Genomic DNA, 22,308 nt, shown 5'->3' with positions numbered 1-22,308 from the left:
AAATAACTTCGAGGCGCCGGGCTTGAACGATCGGGGGTGGTAGTGGATTGTTGTGATGTAAGGAGGTCGATGAGCTAGTGGGGACTTTTTTATCTTTATTATGGAGACTTTCAGCCCTGGGCTGGTTTGTCTCCTAGTAGTGACTGTTTTTGTTTACTAAGGCTCTGAACCATTTGGTGATTTTTTTTTAACTTTTGGTTAAAATTTGACAGACGGAAAGCTATCGATGAACCCTGCTATCCGAGCATGGTTATTTCTGACAGACAAGAAGTTAACTTTTGACAACCGTGGGTCGAAAATCGGGCGATCGACAGCATGGGGATTTTCGAACATAGAAAATAACTTTCGAAATGTCACTTTTAACCACGAGTTAAATTTAACTCGGCAAATGGTTCACAGCCTAAACAGATAATCGTGGGACTGTATATTGTAGACGAATTATGTGTATCTGTCAAGGTATCTGTTAAGGACAAGTAATTACGGTAGTGGAATTAAATGGAAATAACTAATCCTTCTATCTTTCTTTATATTTTTATTTTATATATATCTTTATATTTTTATTTTATGAATTCGATTATTTTGGACTGTATAGAACATCTTTTGTTCTGTTTTTTTTAACAACCAGGATGTTTGAACCTTGGATTTTATTGCGTCTTTTCTCTTCGGTGCTTGGTACAGTACTTCAAAATGATGACGACGGAAAGCACATTAATCTTTTGCCGAAAGATTTCGATCGAAGGAGGCATGCAGTTTGACAGTTGCGCAAGGGGTTCGTCGACGCAGGTGTGGTCGACAAGGCTGGGTGGTATTGACAGGGAAACATCCACCCCCGCCTTGAGGCACTGCTGCCTCAATCCATTGGTAGAACGCAGATCTTCTGGATGGGACGTGAGTACTCTGCTCGCCCGTGCCGCAACTGAGCCGGCGGCGCGTTATCGTTCTTGATCAGCACAAGCTGATCCTTCTCCAGGTTAGTCTCGGTTGTTCGTCTCTTGCTCCGCGGTTGCAGACTCACCAACGACGCCAGATTTCAGTTGTGTGCTTGTGTAGAAGTTGCCACTTATCTAGACGATTCATCGGGATGTGACGGACATCAGGCTCTGGGAAGAGGTTGATCGGCTGACCGACCAGGAAATGTCCTGGGGTCAGTGCTTCGTAGCTGTCAGGCTTCGATGAAACAGGCACCTGCGCCAATATCGTTGAGTGTTCTTCAAACGTTGCTACTTCGGAGCCCAAAACCGCCATCAGGTGCTTCTTGGCGCTCTTGATTGAACACCCACTTAATTCCCAAGTTGGTGAGAAATCGACAAGCAGCTTCGTTGTGGGTCTGTCGCGCAGTTTGAATCTCCTTCAGCCAACGGTCGGTCCCAACGAAGTTTGTTCCACAATCCGACCAAATCTCGTTCGGATGAGACCTTCGTGAAATAAATCGCTTCAGTGCCCAAATGAACATGTTGGTCGAGAGGTCACTGGCGACCTCCAAGTGCACCACCTTGGTCGCCATACATACGAATACTATGATGTAGCCCTTGGTCATCTTTACACCTCGAACGCATGATGCATGAACCTTCAGAGGGCCGGCGTAGTCCACGCCGAAGTGGGTGAATGCTCGAGTGCCCATCACCCGTGGCACCGGTAGGCTGCCCATGAGCTGCGACGCCGTCTTACCCTTGAGTCGAACGCAACGCGTGCATCCTTGAACTGTTAAGCGGACAGCCGTCTGAAGTCCGAGCACCCAGTATTGTTGGTTGACTGTAGCTGGGAGCAGTGTGGGACCTGCATGGAGGTTTCGCAGATGAAGATCTTGCAACAGCAGTTCGGTTACCTTGTTACCTTACCCCGGGAGTATAATTGGGTGCTTGACGTCGTATGAGTAGGATGAATTCTGTAATCGTTCCTTGGCTATCCAGGAAGGGGTGAAGGACAGACAGTTTGTGTTTGGCTGGAAAATCCTTACCCTTCTGCAACAGCTCCAGTTCTTGCTTGTATGAAGCGTACTGTGCAGCTCGAGCTAAGTGCGCCTTGGCATCGTAGATTTCGTTCGGCGAAAGTCCGGGTTCGAGGTTCGCGTCCTCCGCCTTGAGTGCCAACAATAATCGGTTCACATATGCCAGCGTGCGCACGATAAGGGTGTAGTTGGATCGTCGTTCTAGTAGACCATTCTCGATGTCACAAGTTCACTAGGTGTGAGACCTCGTGAAGCATAGTCGGCAGGATTGTACTCGCTTCGCACATGATTCCAGTGGTCACGCGGCAGCACTTCTAGAATTGCAGATGTACGGTTGGCTACATAAGACTTCCATTTGCGAGGATGAGTGGACAACCAATACTGCTGTCCATGTAGGCCCAAGGATCCACTTCGAGGTGACTGAGCGCTTGAATTGTTGATTCCATCAGTGTTGATAGTAGAACCGCTGCGTTGAGCTCCAACCTTGATAGCGACATTTGCCTGATCGGAGCCACCCTGGTTTTGGCGACCAGGAGACTATGTCGCCAGCTTCGTTCCTTCCTCTAGCATACACTACCGCAGCGTACGCCATCTCCGACGCATCCGCGACTCCATGCAATTCGATCTTCCCATTGTAGTTGGATGCGTATCTGCTACACTTGATGTAGAGTTTCCTTGATTTCAAGCCACGCTGGTTCGACTGCTGGAGGCAGCCAATCGTCCCACGAGAACTCAGTAAGCCAAAGTTGCTGGAACAAAATCTTGACTCTGACGGTACTGGTGACAGCCATCCGAACGGATCGAATAGCTTGCAGAAATCAGAAAGAAGCTGCCGTTTGGTGTTCTCGCTGTTCGGGTTCAAGCTAACCATGAACGAGAATGTTGGGTAACCACTGAATGCCGAGTGCCTTGCCTGCGTCTGGTTGCTCTGCTAGTTTCACATCGACCGGCGCTTGATCGTCCTCCGGTGCTTCCTGGAGTAGTTCCGAACAGTTCGTGGTCCATTTCCGCAGGTGGAAACCAGCGGACTCCAAAATCTCCACAACTTGCTCCTTCAATTTCCTCGCTTGCTGAACGTTCTGTGCGCCAGACAGAAAATCGTCGACGTAGGTGTCGAGCTCAATCCTCTGCGCGGCTTCGGGATACACTTGATTGTACTCGCGGGCTACTTGCTTCATGACTTCGATTGCTAAGTACGGAGCGCACTTGATTCCGTAAGTCACGGTGCACAACCGATAATGTTTGATTGGTTGATCCTCCGATTCACGAAACACGATCCTCAGGTAGTCGCGATCCGCCGGGTGAACCATCACCTGGCGATACATTTTCTCTACGTCCGCTGAAAACGCCACCGGGTGGGTTAGGAAACGTAGAAACACCGAGAAAAGATCCTGATTGACGTTGGGTCCCGCCAGGAGTCTGTCGTTGAGCGAAACGCCAGTCGACGACGCACACGAGGCGTCGAAGACCACCCACAACTTAGTCGTCATGCTTTTGGCCTTGACGACGGCATGGTGTGGAAGGTAGAAACACATGCTAGTCTCTACTTCCAGTTCGTCCGGTGGCACCTCTTCCATGTGCCCCACCGCCAGGTATTCGCTGAGGAACTCCGAGTACAGCGTATGGAATTCCTCATCCTGCCGGAAACGTCTTTCCATCGATCGCAATCGCTTGATGGCCGAAGTGAGGGACTCACCCAGCGCCGGCTTCGAATCATCGAACAGCAGTCGCACGATGAAGTGCCCATTTTCATCCCGTGTGAGAGTAGACCTAAAGAGCTCGGTGGCTGCTTGTTCAGAAAGAGTAAGCTGCTGTGGGTTCGGAACCTCCTCCTGCTCCCAAAACATCCGCAAGGTGCGGTTGAGGTCCAGCTCTGTGTGAAGATTGACGATCGAGACATTGCTTCGAAGACTCGATGAGTAGATGGCTTGATTCCCGGACAGAATCCACCCGAAGATCGTGTTCTGTGCCACAAGAACACCACCGTTGTCTTTGACTTGCCCTGGCTTGAGGAGAGCAAGAAAGACGTCAGATCCCAAAATGATATCGATCGGACCCGGTTGGTAGTATGCCGGATCAGCGAGGTTCTCCTGTATCTGCTTATCCAGGAGGCTTGGATGAACCCTGCAGTGCTGTGTAGGAAGCGTCGAGTTGAGCTTCCCCAGGACGTAGGCACTTGTCTGCAAAACACACGCGTCGGTAAACCGGTTAGCCATTACCAGCTCAGCTTCACAAGGCCACGCGTTGTTCCGGCTGCCTGTTGTCCCAGGCCGGAAACCGTTACATTTCCGTTGGAGCGAGACAGACCGAGCTTCTTGACGCAGGCGTCCGAGATCAATGAGTCGATCAGAGCACGCACTTGCAGAAGACCGCCGTCGAATCCCTGTACACGGATGACAGCAGTAGGTAGCACGACCGACTTCTGCGGTGGCTCCAGCGCTACCTGCGCCACCATTAAGGTGATGGCCGCTTCGCCCGCTTGTTGCTGGTCTGAATCACTGTTTTCCACTAGTTTCTTTTTCCCAACTTCACTTTTCAGTTCACATAGCAGTGTGTGATGCCGCTGCTTACAGTTTTCATTCCGGCACACTGATTTAGAACTACAAAACTTCGCGGTGTGCGATGCCCTAAGGCAATTAAAGCACAATCTCGCGTTCTTCACTAGTTCGCGCCTGCAGTGAATGTTCATCTCTTTGAATTCACTGCACTGAAATAACGGATGCTTATTGGAGCATTTTGCGCACTTTTCTCCTACTGCAGCTGTGTGCAACGACTGCATCTTCTTCTCACTTGCTGGTTTCTTCGACGGCTCCTTCTTGACTGCTTCCGTTGTTGTCTTCTTCGTAAACGCTGTGCAAGTTTCCAGCGCATCGCATCGGTTGTCCAGGAACTTGATGAAATCGGCGAAGGAAGGGTTCTCTTCTTCAATGATTTGGTGCGCCCACATTGATCGGCTTTCCTTATCCAGCTTTCCAATAGGAAGTAAATGAGCCACGGATCTCGTGTGCCATTTTCCTCATCAAGTGCGTTCAATTGTCGCACCACCTCATCAGAAGTAGTGACGAGCTTGCGTAGACTTCCGGATGTGGCGGTGGTCACCGCCGGCTGGTCCACCAACTCACGAATAAGAGCGAAAACCGAGGGGGGCGACACATCTAAATCTCAAGTTTAGATGCTCAACAAATCTCACACTAGCGAATCTATCTTCGAAAAATCTTCTTTCATTTGCTGCATCTACTTGCATCGCTCATCATCTTTTTGCAGGAAATCTTCAGAATCGCCATCAATCTTCTTTCTATCTACTCAGCGTGCGCGCAACTAGCCACAGCAAAACACAATCTTTTTTGCATCGTAGATAGAGTCGTCCCCCTCGGCGAAAACGGTATATTTTTTCTTATCGTAGTGGTTCGTGAGCGCCTCCCAGCTGCTTCGCGCTGCCGTCGAGGTAGGACACAAGATATTGCATCTTGATAGAATCCTTCAGATCGTTCCGGTCGTGAATGGTCGATTCAAAAATGTCCTTGAATGACCTCCAGCTCTTCCGATCACCACTGAACGTCGGCACGTTGATCGATGGAAGCCGCACATTCAGAAAGGGTAAACGATTCGACACCACATCCCCCGCTGCTGGATCGAAGTTTGGTTGGTTGTTGTTCGCGGACCTTGCCACCCGCTGCCCTTCCAGCAAGGCGCGTTGAGTGATGAGCAGCATTTTCATCGCCTCTCGGAGGTCGCTGTCGACGATCGTTTTGCCACTGGATGTGGAACTCGCATCATCCGGATTGTTGTCCGCGATATATTTCTCGAGGATGTCTTTCGCCTTGAAGTAGGCCCGTTAAATTCTTCACGAAAATTGTGCACCGAGGCAACTGTTTCCGACTAGTCAAGGAGCTCCTCGATGCTTGTTTGTTTTTCGGAAATTTCCAACAAGTTCATTGAGCTGGTCGAGCCGTTCCGTTGCCTCGCTGTAGGAAGCCTTCCGCTCAACGAGTTTCCCGGTTGCTGTCAGTTCCCCGACCATTTGCACCATTTGTGCGTTGCGAATTTTCACTAACTTTTCCATCGCGATTCACTATATCCGACGAAGAAGGCCCAAAGTTTGAACCTTGGATTTTATTGCGTCTTTTCTCGGTGCTTGGTACAGTACTTCAAAATGATGACGACGGAAAGCACATTAATCTTTTGCAGAAAGATTTCGATCGAAGGAGGCACTCAGTTTGACAGTTGCGCAAGGGGCTCGTCGACAGGGCTGGGCGGTATTTACACGGAAACACAGAGAACTCGAAGTCATCGGGAAAAATCCGTAAATTTTGATGACGCACCGGGAAAAATATACTTCGTCCTCTTTTCAAAAAAAAAAAAAACAAAATTGGACCTTGAAAAAAAAGTGCAAGTATTCTGGACTGGACTATATTTTTAGGATAAAGTCACTTATAAACACTATTAAAAGAATTTAGACAAAGTTTGAGGACATTTTAGGAAGAATTCAAGGCATAACACCAACGTATTACAGCCCACCCAAGTAACAATTTTGGTTTTATGAGGGTTCTGTAAACCATGAATTAGACTTGTAGAATGCTATAAAACCTCTATAAAGCTTGCAATGTTACTTGGGAGGGAAAATTTCCAAGGGAGTTTTCGGAAGAATTCTATAGGAGTTCTGACTATAACATCAAGTAAATTGTGAGACTTCAGAGTAATTGTTTTTAAGAAGCTCTGTGGAAAATTACATGAAGATTGTGAAGCCTGAAACATACGTCAGAAACTGGATTTTTTGTATTGTCCAATTTTAAAGGAATTCCATAAAAAGAATGTTAAGAGAATTGTATGGAGAATTCCAAGTTAATTTTCAGAAGGATTTAGAGGAGAGCTCCAAGATTATGCTGAGAAAATTTTTGAAACAGTTTTGAGGTGAATTTTAGGAGGATTCAAGCGAATTAAAATAAATGGATTGAAGCTTCAGAGAATTCTTACCAAAACTTCTAAATTCGAAAAGAATCTAAAGATGTATTTCAAAATTTTTTGGAATGTTCCGCAGAAACTGTGGGTTGGTCACTCCGCACAGTGTTCCAAGATCATATTTGGACACGCTAATTGACACAGTTTGGCACCCATGATAGGAAACATTCATGATCTTTGAAGTTATTGGCATCTCTGTACTATCTCTGTGCCTGCTCAGCGCATGTGTCAAATCATTGTTGGTGACAAATCAATGTTATTACATTTTGAAACGCAACCTAAAATTTTCGCTTAGTTCCCCAACCGTGTTGTAATTCATTCCACAAACCAAAATCAGGGTAATCGCTAATGATCAAAATCCCATGTATAATTACACTCCACTCAATCAATCCCACATTCCACAAAGCACCGAATATGATATGAAAAACCGACTGTCGCTGCACTGGCATATGCAACCACTGACGAAGTCAGTCTTTAGCAGCGGAACACTTTCGTCTCATTCTTGGCCTCCTCAAATCGTGTATCCACGTTGTACCGGTTCGATGCCAGTTAGCCTTCTGATCTCCGCAGCCGAAGATTTCGATCCCCGAAAGAGTTCCAGCGATTTCAACATTCGCAGCAGCTTTCCCCGGCGGCTGTAAATTCCAAATGCCATCAGATGCGTTTTGATGCTGTCTTTGCTTTGGAACTCCATCACCTTTTCGAGGGGATTCTCCAATCGGGTCAGTTTGTCCAGCCTCTGGATCATCGCCTTGGTTCGTATTCCACTGCTTATTGTATTCTTCCTTCAAAACAATACGTCTATTGAAACGGGTTGCCAAGCATGCCATTATTCACAAGCAAACAAAAGTCAGTACGATGACTGGCACTCCTTCACTGCTGGCACAGCTGTGGCACACGTGAGACACACTGAGAAAAATTTGGTACAATTTTTTGATTGGACCACAAACAACATTTTTTAAAGACTCCTTTAAGTTGACTACTTTTCGTTGACTAGAAGAAACAGTTTTGAGAAATTATAGGATATCAATATTCAAACTCTACAGGCTCTACAAATTGGTCATGAGCCCAGGGTATTTTCATCATCTTCTGAGAACTTCGTAAAACTTCAAGGACTTCTAAGACGTTCAGGGAACATCGTAGAAATTGAAGAAACTTATTAGAAATGCTGGGAACTTCATAGACCTTCTGAAAAAATCGTAGAAACAACTTTAAGTTTGGGGAGCTTCGTAGGGGGGGGGGGGGAGAAACCACTATATTTTTTCAGAGCACTTTTTTGAAACCTCATGGACATGGAATGGTTGTGGAAATTACGTACAAATTCAAGAAATTTCGTTCGCGAAGCTTCGTGGAAATTCAACAAGAATCGTAGAAGTGCAGCAAACTTTGTAGATGGTTTGCGAATTTCGTAGCATTTTGAGGAGCTGCGTAAAACTTCATGTTGTAAGGAATTTTGAAAAAGTTCAGGGAATTTTGTAGGAGATCTACAAATAGTTCAATAAGCTTCTAAGAACTTCAGGGATCCTCGCTTCAGCTTAGGGAGCTTCGTTACAGTTTGTCACAGATCTTACTTCAAAAAAGCTCCATGAACTTCTTGGAGATTTTGGGAACTTCGTTAAATTTCAGGGAATTTTCCAGATGTTCAAGAATATTTGTAGATGATAGGTATCTTTCCAGAAGTGCAAAGATGTTCGGAGATCTTCGTAGGATTACGAGTGATGGAATAAATATGGAATTTTGAATAAATTCAGAAAACTTCGTAGACTTGTAAAGGGAGTTTTATAGATGTTCAGGAAACGTTGCATAAGTTACAGGATGTAGAATTATGACAAGGGATCTAATTTCGTTGCCTTTTATGTACATTTGTGTTCGAAGAATTCAGTGCCAACATTTCAAAGGGGCGTAATTGCATTTGTAAACAATGGCTTTAGTCGTCGATTTCTCGTGAATAAAAGCTCACTCATGAAAAATAATTACACCAGCAGGTAGAGGAATGTTTCCTCTATCAGCAAGCGGTAGAGATGAAATTTTGCGCTCATTTTGATCAAAACAATCACACCAAAATCAGAGATGTCCCATCTTTTAATTACTCGATTAACAACTAATCGATTTTTTTTTTGTTCGCTGTGCTGCCATTTTTCCACCAATGAGAGTGCAACACATGTTTGAAACGATCGGTGATGATCCTCTTGAAATGTAATGCTTATATCGGCATGATTTAACCGATTACAAATATTTTACTTTTCGGTTCGTTAATCGATTAATCGATTATTCAAATGAAAATCGGCCATCACTAGATGAATGTGAAACGTTATTTCAAATATAAGGACCGTACATAAATAATGAAACAATTTGAAAGGGACCGGGACTAATCACAAATTATGTCCCTCGGTAACTGAAATAAACACGAGTGTTCACCGGTTGGTGATACTCTAAGGAAGCCTTAACGTGAAACTTCAAAGGCACAAATGTCAGCTTCATCAAAACATACAAATTTGAAATTGTGGGTGGCCTTCGCTTTGTGAGTAAAGGGCTTTGGAACGGTTTGTTTGCAAATGCTGATGGGCCATTTTCTATTGTTGATCCAGAATTATGTTTTGTTGAAAAATCTGGATTAACAATAGAAAATGCTTTAAATTTGTCGAACCTCTTAACGGAATCCCTTTATGAAGAGCTTTGAGTGGGTTGGTTTATTTCCTTTAAATTCCGTTATAATTGCTTATCTTTTGACAGATACGCGTATTTCGTCTACTACTTGCAGACTTCATCAGTGCCAAGTACTCAACACCACTCGGCACTGATGAAGTCTGCAAGTAGTAGACGAAATACGCGTATCTGTCAAAAGATAAGCAATTATAACGAAATTGAAGGGAAATAAACCAACCCACTCAAAGCTCTTCATAATAGAAAATGGCCCATCTGCATTTGTAAACAAACCGTTCCAAAGCCCTTTACTCACAAAGCGAAGGCCACCCATGCAAACCAACACCATCATCGGATAGGGGAAACTTCTGCCTACACGATGATGGTGTTGGTTTGTATGGGCGGCCTTCGGTTTGTGAGGAATGGGCTTTGGAACGGTTTGTTTACAAATGCTGATGGGCCCTTTTCTATTGTTGATCCAGAAATATCGAATAGGTACGCCTTTTTGAAGTTTTTTTTTGCGAAATTCCAAACAGCAAAATTTAAGCTCAAATGTGAATGATTGACCATAACCAACAAGATAGATCCGTCATTTGACGTGAAATTGCTCGTGAGCAATTTAGCCGAAATTTGAATAACTGAATAAGGGTCAGATGTCCGACCATTCAGTTGTATTTTTTTGTTTTATTTGTTGCGATAGCCTGTTAATAAAAACTATACATCAGGTCAAGGTCTATGATGCATTGTGCATCTTCTTTTGCTAAATAAATATGCTATCAAACCAGACCAGAAGCCAAAATGGAAATCGAAACCATAGCAGAACAATTATTCAATCGAATCAACCATTTATTTGCATCAATCTAAACACGACATCACGTGAAAATCACAACACAGGACTTAACATTTTCGACGGCTGGTAATGGATGGGCTTGTAGTTGGTACCATATATTCCACATTAATTATCTATCATCATACTGATATGCAAGCTCGATATTTGACAAAGTGGTACACTTTTTTGTTAACTTTCATTCGGAATTCGGACGTTTTTTTTTTCTTCAATCTGACAGGATTCCTAAATTGATTTGTGGCAGTACGGGAGGGCAATGAACAACATTAAACGGCAGTTCCATTGACATAGTCGTAGTGTTGCTGCGAACTGTGATTGAGAAACAGCTGCGAGTGGGATTTACGTCGTTCGCGTTCAATTTTGTCCAGATCGAAAATAGGCGAAATGTTTCCGGAAAACACCATCGGAGGTGCCGTTTTCGGTGGGATATAGTTGAACATCGGTACGGGATGTTGGATTCTTGCGTAGTGTGGTCCATGAACCTGCTGTTGTTCATGGTGCTGCTGCTGCTGCTGCTGCTGTTGGTATGAACTCAAATCGCCAATGCTCCGGTGAACTTGGACGGGAGATCTTACGGCGTACTCCACGTAGGACGGCGAAGGTGGGACGTGAAGGTACTTTTGCTGCATGGTGGTGAAATCGGCGGAAGATTTCGGTATGATCTTTGGCCATTTTGATCCTTGATGGTAGAGTGAAGACTCGTCTAGGTTGTTCTGAGATGCGTTCAGTCTGGAAATGAAACCAAATATGTACTTTTTGAAGCGATACTAACGGTAAAAGCTAACCTGATAGGTTCCAGTATTCCACTGGCAGAGATTCTACGGCTCCACGTGCCGCTGTGGTCCCCTAGATCATCCAAACTGTTGAACCCTTCACGAACATCATAGCCCGTATGCTCACCTAGTAAATTGTGGTGCTTTTTCAAGAAATTCCTCGGCAGCGTTTGTCTCAAGTCGTAGTTCAGTCTCGGACACCCATCGTACGATCTACCTCCACCGTGCATCTGATCCAGCGAATTATCCGATCTAATCCTCTGCCGTCTCTCCAGCGTATCCATTCCCACCGCTTCGTCCATCATCGAGTTCCTTCGTCTTCGTTTAAACTTGTCATCATCGCTATTGTTCGCTTCGATAACGAACACATTCTGGAATCCGTCCCGATCCTTGGCGTCATCTTCAATGTAGTAAATGTTCTTCGGCTTCGGTCGCGGTCCAACCTTCTTGCAAAACTCATTGAACAGCTTCTCCTTGGACAGTTCCTTCGTCAAGTACTGCCGGGAAATGCCACAGATATTCTTCAAATTCTCCTCACTCTTTCCATCTCCCTCGCTCTTGGGATCATCCATCAGCATTATATCCGTACTGGTCGAAACACTCCTCGTTAGCCTCCCCGTTTCCGTGGCGATCTCTATGTTAGACGTTGCAGAAATGGCTACAGCATCCCCTGCAGGAGGTGAGGTAGTTGTGGCGGTGCTTCTCATTTCCGGAGCCGGTTCCGTGTAAAGCTCGTTCAAACTTTTCACCAAACTGTGCCGATCTCGGTGGTGATGATAGCGATGGACAGCGCAATCGTCACTGTTCTCGAAATAGAACCTTGGTCGAGTGCCGTTGAGCAGGCCATAATCGGCAGCTCCCGGGGTGGGCTTTACCGAGTCCTTGCTCGGTGTAATGCTGTAGTAGTTGGCACTCAAATTTTGGTAGGTGGGATAGGTTTGCGAGCGATTGAATTCCGCCTGGTGCAGGTTGGAGTAGATCAGGACGTTGAAGATTCCCGACAGCTCGGTGATGATGAATCCGAACACGTACAGGAGGAAGCTTTGACCGTAGCGGAAGGTGAACAGGGGAGCTTGAAGTGTCGATCGTGGTCGAAGTTTGTTACCGATTTCCGCCTTCAGAATCGAGATGAACATGATCAGTCCGATGAGCATGAGGAGACCTGTATTGGCGAAGGAAATGGTCAGTATTTAAGCGCAATATTTGTCGAACGATTTAGCGGAACATCAGAAGTTCAAATGTGTGTGAAAGACAAGACAGTACATATAAAAAAAATAAATCTAAATAATATAATTCCTGTTTGGGACACTTGTTTTTGATCCAGTCATACAATATGTCCCCTTCCGATTAAGAAAACGAAGCGTAGTTGTAATTTTAATCCTCATTTGCTTAAAAGCCTGCTTAGCTTAGAGAATTAGCTTCTCAGTGTTTCCAGATTTGGAGTAGTTGATGTTGAGTTCAGTAATATTAGGCAATATGCAGAGGTACACCTTTGTATGGTTGGGCTAGAATACATCCCTGTAATACGTCTATTGGTATTGGAGAACTGTAGGAACGAGAGGATGATCACAAGCGGGATGGAGTTAGTTGCGATACGAATATCACTAGAGGTGGACGAAGCAGAACAAAACAAGAGGCATCGGACAAGTCTACAGTTGGGATGTGCCTTGAAGGAATTTTTAGCATTCGGAACCTGGATCTAGACCTGGATTCATAAATTTTCCAGAGAACTCTAGTGATAATTTTAAAATAATTATGGGCCTTATTACGAGTGTCACTTCACGGTGAAAACGAAGTGAAGTGACAACTTGTCACTCACGGAGAAGTGATAGCCGTGTAAATCAAATGGGAATCACTTCACCGTGAGTGATAACTTGTCACTTCTCCGTGAAGTGACATCGGTAATAAGGGCCTTTGTAGAGGATTCCTAGAGACTATCGAGGGAAATTCGGAGGTGAGTTCCTAGACAAAATTACAAGGACGTTGAAATCATGAATGTTATTCTGAAGACGGAGCAACCCGGCACAACCGTTATTTAATCTAAGCAGTCTAGTTTGTAAGGTAGGGATAAGAGGGGCAAAGTGAACATGTGGTTTTCACTCGATTTCACTCGAGACACCACTGTCATTCCCAATCCAAACCTCGATTAATAAAGACGTTATTTCTCTCAAACTTGAAACCAAGTATTACAAAAGGTTATGGGCACCACGACGAATACTGCTGGCGGAATTCCGCAGTTCAAAGGCGGACCGGATTTCCAACACTGGAGCTTCAGGGTCAATATGCACTTGGATTCGGTCGGCGTCCTGAATAATCTGACGGAGAACGCACCAGAAGTGGCGGGGGAAAAAGTCCAGTTTGAAGAGGCAGGCGTTGATCGTAAGTTTCCTGGCCAACGAAAGTTTGGAAGTCATCCGGGAGAAGTTGACGGCCAAGGAAATGTGGGCAGCCCTTGAAGCGTCATTCACAACCAAGTCTATCGGATCGCAGCACCTGATCCGGAAGCAGCTCAACCGACTGAAGCTGAAGAAAGGTGTTCCGATGAGGTCACATCTACTGGCGTTTGATGATTTGGTCCGACAGATGAAGACAGCTGGTGCGAAGGTAGACAAAATTGACCTGGCGGTTCTGCTGTTCCACACGCTACCAGATTCTTACGAGCCTTTGGTTACCGCTCTGGAAAACGTTCCGGAGCAAGATATGCAAATCGAAGCCGTTCAGCAGCGGTTGTTGGCTGAAGAAATGGAGAAGTTGGCGAGGCCAAAGGGGCCGCTTTTTCCGGTGACAAAACGAAGAAACTCTTCAAGTTCCCAGGTAAGTGCCATGCGTAGTCACCTCAAGAAGGACTGTCGACAGAAGGTCGGTGCTGAAGCTAACTCGGCGGCCAATCAGCGGTAAGTTTTTTGGCGAGCCGGGGCAACGTCAAGAAGAAGAGTGACAAGCTCGTGTTCAAGCTTGACTTGGGATCCAGTGAGCACCTCATCAACGATAGCGGAGCGTTTTCGGTGGTCCGAATGCTGAAGCTGCCGATCGTGAGCAACTTGGCAAAGGAAGGTCAATCCATTCTTGCGAAGACGGCCGGTTGAAGGAACTACGTGGACAGGACGGGGCAATAATGAACAGGTCGAGAATGTTTTATTAAAGCAAACTTGAATTGCTCACATCGAGCTCTTGAATTGGAATGACAGCGAAAAATAACAGGAGTGACCAGGTCAGGTAATCCAACGACTACTTTGATTTCACCCCCTCTCGCTTGAATAGTCCCAACATCGTCCGAAGTTCCTCAAATAGTCCGACGTCCAACGATTTAGTGAAGAAGTCAGTCAACTGGTTGTTGCTGGCAATCGGCTCCACCAATCGCTTACCAGCAGCGACATGATCACGAAGAAAACGGTGTTTAATGTCGATGTGTTTGGCTCTCTTACTCTCCAAGTTCTTGTTCTCGTATATTGTGATTGGTTCAATGTTCAGCTCACCGAGATCGCCTAGAACACTGACTAGCCATATTGCACTCATCGCTTGCAGAAGTTGCAACTGTTGTTTGCTTCTTGCTTGACCACGCAACAGTACATCCGAAAACACGGAAAACAAATCCGCTTACTGATTTTCGGTCGTCAGTATCGGTGACCCAGTCTGAGTCAGCAAACCCGATGAGTGGCGCCGCTTGATTGTCTCGAGTAAACGTCAAGCAATACTCCATCGATCCTTTTAAGTATCGTACAACCCGTTTCAGAGCTGTCCAATGTTGTTGTCCAGGTTAAAGTGGGAATCTCCCCAGATATCCGATAGGAAAGCAAATGTCTGGCCTTGTGGACATCATCATGTACATCAGGCTTCCCAATAATTCACGGTACGAACACCTTCGGTCACTTGACGATCCAATTTCAATCCTTTACCCATTGGCGTCCTTGTTGCATTGCACTCCGCCATGCCGAACTTCTGCAAGATCTTTTCCAGGCTAGTTTCTTGAGACAGCATCATTCTACCATTTTGTTGATCGTCCCAAGCAAGTGAGTCAACGCTCCACAATCGGTCATTTCAAACATCGCCGACAGTTCGCGTTTCAGCTCCATTATGGTGGTCAGCTGCATACCTGCTATCAGGAGATCATCGACATACAGCACGACGAAAACAACGTCGTTCCCCCTCTTGTCAATACGGGTGTACAGGCAATAGTCGTGTTTGGAACATGTGAAACCGTGTGTGTGATTGAATTTTTCGTTCCAACAACGAGGATACTGCTTCAGACCATACAACGATTTCTGTAGCTGGCACACCAGCCCAGGGTCTGCCTTGACGCCATCCGGAGTAGCCATGAAGATTCTCTCTTGTAGCTCACCATGAAGGAACGCCGTGTTGACGTCCATCTAATGGAAATGGAATCCCCTTTGTACGCCCACGGCCAGCACATTTCGAATAGTCGTCAACTTCGCAACGGGCGCATATGTTTCATTGTAGTCCAGGCCAGCCTTCTGGAAGAAACCTTTGACTACCCGTCTTGCCTTGCATCGCACATGGTTTCCTTGTTCATCCTCTTTCACGCGAAAGACCCACCGGCAGGGCATTCCACCGTCGTCCACACCTTATTCTAAATGCGGTCATCCAGAGCTGTAGATCTTCTCGATCTTCGATTTCGGCGTACGATTCCGGGGGATCTGGGAGAGGTGCAATTTTACCAGCAGATGTTGCTCTAAACCCAGTAAAGAAGTCAAGTAACTTACCTGGGAGCCTGCGCTCCCGTTCGCTGCGCCTAGTGTCAGACTCTGAATAGTCATCATGTTGTGAAGCGAGCGCCCCAGGGTTTTCGTATGGAGCTTCTTCGGTTGGTTCTTCATCCAGATCAACGGTGCTTTGCGTATCCGGATCGACCTCATCTTCGGTGTCGCTTTCGATAACAGCTACTGTTTCTTGTTCGGCCGATGACCCCCTGGCGGATACACTAAGGGAACCTTCGAGCCTTCATCTTCTTCATTTGCGTATGGTAAAGAAGCTTCATCGAACTTGATGTCACGAGAGATGAATACTTTTCTTGCTTTTCTGTCCCATAAGCGGTAGCCATTTGGAGCATAGCCAATCATGACCGCCTCCCGACTCTTGTTGTCCAACTTCTTCCTCAGCTGGCTTGGAACCCACGAAAACGCTTTACATCCAAAGATACGCAGCTTGGAGAGATTAGGTTTCACACCTGTCCAGTGCTCAGCAGGTGTACGATTATCCGACAGAGCAGCAGTAGGACACCGGTTCAACAAGTACGTTCCAGTAAGTGCTGCCTCCGACCACATGAACTTTGACATATTTGAGTCGATAAGCATGGTTCTCACCTTTTCTACTAGGGTTGGGTTGAACCGTTCAGCCACGCCGTTTTGTTGAGGCGAATATGCAACGGTTGGCTGAATTCTGTTCTCCGGAGCAATACGCACGTCCCTGGTCGACAATTAGCTTGCAATTTCGTTTTTCAAACTGGGTGGTTACCATGGCTTCATACTCTTGAAAATGTACGAAGACTTTGGACTTTCTCTTCATTAGGTAGATGCACGTAAAATGGCTGTAGCCATCTATAAAGGAAACGAAATATCTCGATCCATCCCAAGCCGGCGGATCGATTGGTTCGCACACATCCGAATGTATCCGCTCTTGCAATCGACTGGCTCGCTCACGAGTTCCGTTGAAGGGTTCTCTGCACTGCTTTCCAAGCACACATGTGTCACAGAATCCAATTGAGTCAACTTTTAGGCCAAGACCTTCCACCATATTGTGTCGAACTAACGTATTCATCGTGGTCTGACTGGCGTGACCCAAACGACGATGCCAGAGATTGCTGACCTCCGCTGCGCAGAGATTTGCCACGTCCAGATCTAACTCCAACTCATAGAGATTTCCTCGTAACTGTGCCACACCGATCGCCGCATCACCTTGCTTCATCAGCGCCTGATGTTTTCCGCCCCGGCTTATGAACAACACTTCAATCCCGGCTCGGGACATCTTCTTGACAGCAAGCAGGGTGCCTCGCAGCTCTGGTACGAAAATTAAATTTTTCATCTGGAACAGAATACCTTCTGGAATGGGAATCCCCTTGACTTCGCCTTCATATTTCCCAACAATCGACACACCATCTTTGGCCACATCAATAACGAAAGTTTGTTTGAGCTTCCGGACCGACTGCATGCAATCTAAACTGTTCACCAGATGGTCGCTACATCCAGAGTCCACGTACAAGATGATTCGCTTGGTCTGCACCTTCGGTTGCTTCTGGTTCACCATGAACGAAACTGCTTTGCTTCCAACCGCTGCGTTGACGTTACCATCGGTCTTCTGGACACGACAATCTTTCATCATGTGGCCAGTTTTGCCACATCGTTGCTTCTTATTTCTGCCTCCAACAAACGCTGCTGCCTTGTCTTCGCTCGAATCTTCCATCCTATCAGACCACTTGGATTCTTTAGCCAGTAGCCGCTGTTTCACAGTCTCCAATGTGAGGTCGTTCCCGTTGATATTCTCTAGAGCCGTTACAAGGGAGTCGTAGCTATCGGGAAGGGTGAGAAATAATTGCGATACCATGTAGTTCTCTTCGAGCTTCGCGCCTGCCGATTTGAGTTGGCGTAAGATATCGCCGAACTGTTGAAAATGATGCCGCATCGAAGTTCCTTCTTTCATACGGAGCCTGGCCAACTGCTTCCGCAACAGGGTCTGACTTGCTTCAGACTTCTTCGCATATGTATCTTCCAGTGCCTTCCACATTTCTCGAGCAGTCTCCTTGTCCCGTACTATGCCTAGACATTCATCAGAAAGGAATCCAACTAGCAAGGACTTCGCTTTCCGATCTGTTTGCAAAAACTTCGCCCTTCCCTGGTCCGATTCACCGGGAACTGGCTTGGTTAATACGTCCGAACTGGAAACCGCCGATTCTCGAAGTTCGTTCCATTCAACTGCGGAATTCGGGAGCCTTCTTTCGTAGACGAGCCCATACCTGAAGGAACTACGTGGACGGGACGGGGCAATAATGAACAGGCCCCGACTTAACGAACAAAATAATGTTTTATCAAAGCAAACTTGAACTGCTCACATCGAGCTCTTGAATTGGAATGACAGCGAAAAATAACAGGAGTGACCAGGTCAGGTAATCCAACGAATACTTTGATTTCAGGCAAGCGTAGTCACCTCAAGAAGGACTGTCGACAGAAGGTCGGTGGTGAAGCTTAACTCGGCGGCCAACGAGGCGGTTTTGTGGCGAGCCGGGCCAACGTCAAGAAGAAGAGTGACAAGCTCGTGTCCAAGCTCGACTTGGGATCCAGTGAGCCCCTCATCAACGATAGCGGAGCAACGTGGCAAAGGAACAGGTGAACTTCGTCTGCAAGATAGCAATGTTGAAGAAAGACGGGGAAATTATCGCCACAGCTAAGAGGTGTCCTCTACGAGCTACAGATTGACCTGGAAGGCCCAACCGCGAACTTGTGCACGTCGGAGACAGATGAGCTCTGGCACCGGCGGCTCGGACACTTGAGCGAGCAAGGAATAAAGGCGAATGGCATCGAACAGCCTGGTGCCTGGTGCTGAATTTCGTGGGGGCAAGACCAGGCCTTTGGAAAGGATCCATTCTGACGTGTGTGGTCCTATCGAGCCCCCTGCTAAGAACGGATCCCGATACTTAGTGACCTTTATCGATGACCATACCCACTTTTCAGTGCTGTGCACGATGCGGAGGAAGTCCGAGGTCATTAGCATGTTCCAAGAATATGATGCCATGGCGACGGTGAAGTGCGGCTTGAAGATTTCAAGATTGACGGTGGACCAAGGACGTTAGTATGGCTCAAATGCGCAAACAGATTTCTATTCCAGATCGAATCCAAATCGAACCGACGGTAGCATACACGGCACAGCAGAAAGGTTCAACCGAACTGTGGTCGAATCAAGCGGCTCGAGTCAAGCGGCCCCTGGAATGAGCGGCTGAATGGACAGTTGCTCAAGATGGGATTCACCCGGGCATGCCACGAGTACTGCTTGTATACGAGATGCACATCAGGGGACGTGGTGATCATCATCATTTACGTCGACGACCTATTGCTCGCTGGAAGGAACCTGACTTCGATCTTGCGGCTCAAGAAGGAACTCTCTGCCGTGTTCAAGATGACCGACTGCGGCGAGGTGAACTACTTCCTGGGCATTAAGCTGGTGTACAACCGAGAGGAAGGAACGGTTCAACTTTCGCAGGAAGCACAAGCAATGGAGGAATGGTCAACTGCAACCCGTGACGGACCAGCGACGATGGAACCGTAGAGAGAGCGGTTGGGAAGCATGATGTACACCATGTTGTGTGTGCGCCCGGACATTTGCTATCCGTTAAGCTACATGGGACGATTTCAGCAGAATCCAGCCGATCAGCACTGGCAGACGTTGAAGCGAATCGTAAGCTACCTGCAGGTGGACGCAGGGGCTCAGCTTGCAGTACAGTCGCGACGAAGCTGCAGAACCGCTGATCCGTTAGCGGCTTCTTGTTCAAGGTCTTCGGAGTAACCGTGTCATGGTCGAACAAGAAGCAAACGACGGTGGCAACATCTTCAAGCGAGGCCGAATACGTTGCCCTACGCGCAGCAGCATCAGAAGCGATTTGGTTGACTAGCATCCTCGAAGACCTGAAGATAACCCTGAAACCCGTCATTATCTATGAGGGCAACCGTGGCTGCATCGGTATGGCCAGGAACCGCGAAGCGAAGAGCAGCAACCATATCGATATAAAACATCATTTTATCCGTGACCATGCCGGTGAGCACCCAGGACCAACTTGCGGATCTGTTTACCAAGGCGTTAGATACATCTCGTTTCCAAGAGTTGCGACGTGCCCTCGGACTAAACGATTAAGACGGGGTGAAGATAGAGCAACCTGGCACATCCGTTATTCAATCTAGCAGTCTAGTTTGTAAGGTATTATTGTTTTTTTTTACTCAAGACACCACTGTCATTCCCAATCCAAACGTCAAGGAATAAAGACGATATTTCTGTCAAACTTGAAACCAAGTTCAAAGAAATAGTTTATGGGAATTAGGAGATAAGTCCTATAGCAATTCCCGGGTCTTATTACGGGTGTCACTACACGGTGATTAGGAAGTGATACTCAGAATAAGAGCCGTGATTGCCGTACAAATCAAATGGGAATCACTTCACCGTGACTGCAAGTTACAAGTTTTCACCGTGAAGTGACATCCGTAATAAGCCCTCCCCCTTATAAATTACAAACGGCCAGTGCAGTATGAGCAACAGGTGGCAACCATAGAGGTAACTCTAAGACTAGAAGGTCCCGAAATAACGTGCTCAACTTTTTGGCTCAGCTCTGATACTCTCTTCGGTCCCAAGCTAATCGATTCACCCCTCGAAACAGAGGAAAAACCAATAACCCCTCATTTTATCTGTCAAACTTTCATAGCGAATCAAAACAAACATTGCGTAGTACTAGAATTTCGACTAGAATGGGGTACGTTAATCGCTTGCTTGGGACCAATAGGCTAGTGAAGTAGTGAGCCAATATAAAATCGTTAGTTTCGTATTGATTGTTATGGCAACTAACGATTTTAAATTGGTTTACTACTTGACTAGCCTATTGCCTACGTGCCCCATTCTAGTCAAAATTCTAGTACTACACAATGTTTGTTTTGATTCGCTATGAAAGTTTGACAGATAAAATGAGGTGTTAGTGGATTTTCCGGATTTTCCTATGTTTCGAGGGGTGAATCGATTAGCTTGGGACTGAAGAGAGTACCAGAGCTGAGCCAAAAAGTTGAGCACGTTTTTTCGAGACCTACTAGTCTTAGAGTTACCTCTATGGTATGAGTTCGCCTCTTAATGGGCTCAAATTTTGGGAGAATGATCAGGACCTGATTTGGAATCGATTCTGCCTGGTGGAGCAAAATAGATATTCATTTTTACTTCATTAGTATTTACACAGTTATCATTCACTCTCAAAGTTTGTATGTATTACCGAGACTTACACTGTCTATAATCGCATATCTGTCCCATATGTATGTTCGTCAAGTTTAAGATCACAACGTTATCCCCTGTCAATTGGCATCTACTTTCATATTACAGTTTGTCCCATTGAGCAAAGTAATCGCATATAAGTCCCATTATGAAATTTGATCGTCCAGTCGTCAAGTTACAGTTCTGCTTTTTGCATCGGCATATTTTTCGCTGATATAACAAAATATGCATGCTTCATTGTAACTGATTTCAACTTGAAAAAAATTACCAACTAATTTACAATGATTTTTCAAATATTTACATGGAAATTGCATTTCGTAACTTCAACTGCCATTTTCTCAATGCCTACTTTTTCCATGTGGGACTGATATGGGATTATAGGCTGGTTCATCTTCCATCCACTTACAAATGACTGCACAGAATATAGATATAAACATTAAACAAACAATGCACAACAATTACCTGATATTATAAATAGCACCCCGGACACGAAGTAACAAATTGTATGCCTAGATGAGCACATGGCCAGCAGGAACAGCACGTAACTGATGACCAGCACCAGGTTCGAGACCAGGAAGAACGGCGACGAATGAGTAACGGTATCTGCGAATTAGAGCAGATCAAACACAAGAAAGAAGAAGAGTGATCTATTTTAAAAGCGTGGTGACTTAACAACTTAACTAACCAAAAAAAATGAAACTTCGTTAATAATTCATTGACATATAGATACGTTGCGAAAAGTGCTATCTTTGCTTAACCTACTTTGCCGAAAACGCATCCTCACCTCTTATTGTGCGTTTGCGTGGATAATAATCAAACAAGGAAGCACACACATTGCTTCCTAATGACCCAAAATGCATGCTTCACTTATAACAGGATCAATTTTCGCTCTCCTTCCATCGTGAGTATGTGTTGTTGTTGTTGTTATCAGTGTTTGGTACCTTTCTGACGACCCTCTGCCACACCTTCCACTCCACTCAACACAGCCGCACCTCTCGTTCACTCAAATCAAGCCCCTTTAATCCTTCCGGTCTGGTCTCGGTACAACATTATCTCCCACTACCGGGTACGGGTATCACGTGAGATAATTTTGAAAAAAAAACAGGCTATCGTCCCCCACTTGAAGCTGTAGGACAACGACGACGACTACGTATAGATAACATAATAAT

At 45.9% G+C, this 22,308-nt stretch overlaps 2 protein-coding genes across 2 annotated transcripts in view; both read right to left on the bottom strand.

Annotated features, from left to right (window-relative positions):
• LOC135698958 (serine proteinase stubble) overlaps positions 1 to 22,308 on the bottom strand; it is a 667,696-nt gene that overhangs the window by 314,424 nt on the left and 330,964 nt on the right. The window lies entirely within an intron of this gene.
• stg1 (stargazin-like protein) overlaps positions 10,410 to 22,308 on the bottom strand; it is a 47,124-nt gene continuing 35,225 nt past the window's right edge. Inside the window, exons 4-6 of the mRNA XM_065219115.1 lie at positions 21,602 to 21,742; positions 11,183 to 12,332; positions 10,410 to 11,126 (exon numbers count right to left, since the gene is read on the bottom strand). Of these exons, the coding sequence (XP_065075187.1) occupies positions 10,664 to 11,126; positions 11,183 to 12,332; positions 21,602 to 21,742 (1,754 nt within the window). The 3' untranslated portion in view covers positions 10,410 to 10,663. The remainder of the gene's footprint in view (positions 11,127 to 11,182; positions 12,333 to 21,601; positions 21,743 to 22,308) is intronic.

Source organism: Ochlerotatus camptorhynchus, unplaced genomic scaffold (assembly GCF_037179485.1).
Source record: "Ochlerotatus camptorhynchus isolate MF236.1 unplaced genomic scaffold, CSIRO-AGI_Acam_v1.1 ptg000099l, whole genome shotgun sequence".
NCBI lineage: Eukaryota > Metazoa > Arthropoda > Insecta > Diptera > Culicidae > Ochlerotatus > Ochlerotatus camptorhynchus.
The sequence above is the reverse complement of the archived record's forward strand: the minus strand, read 5'-3'. Positions and strand labels throughout refer to the sequence as shown.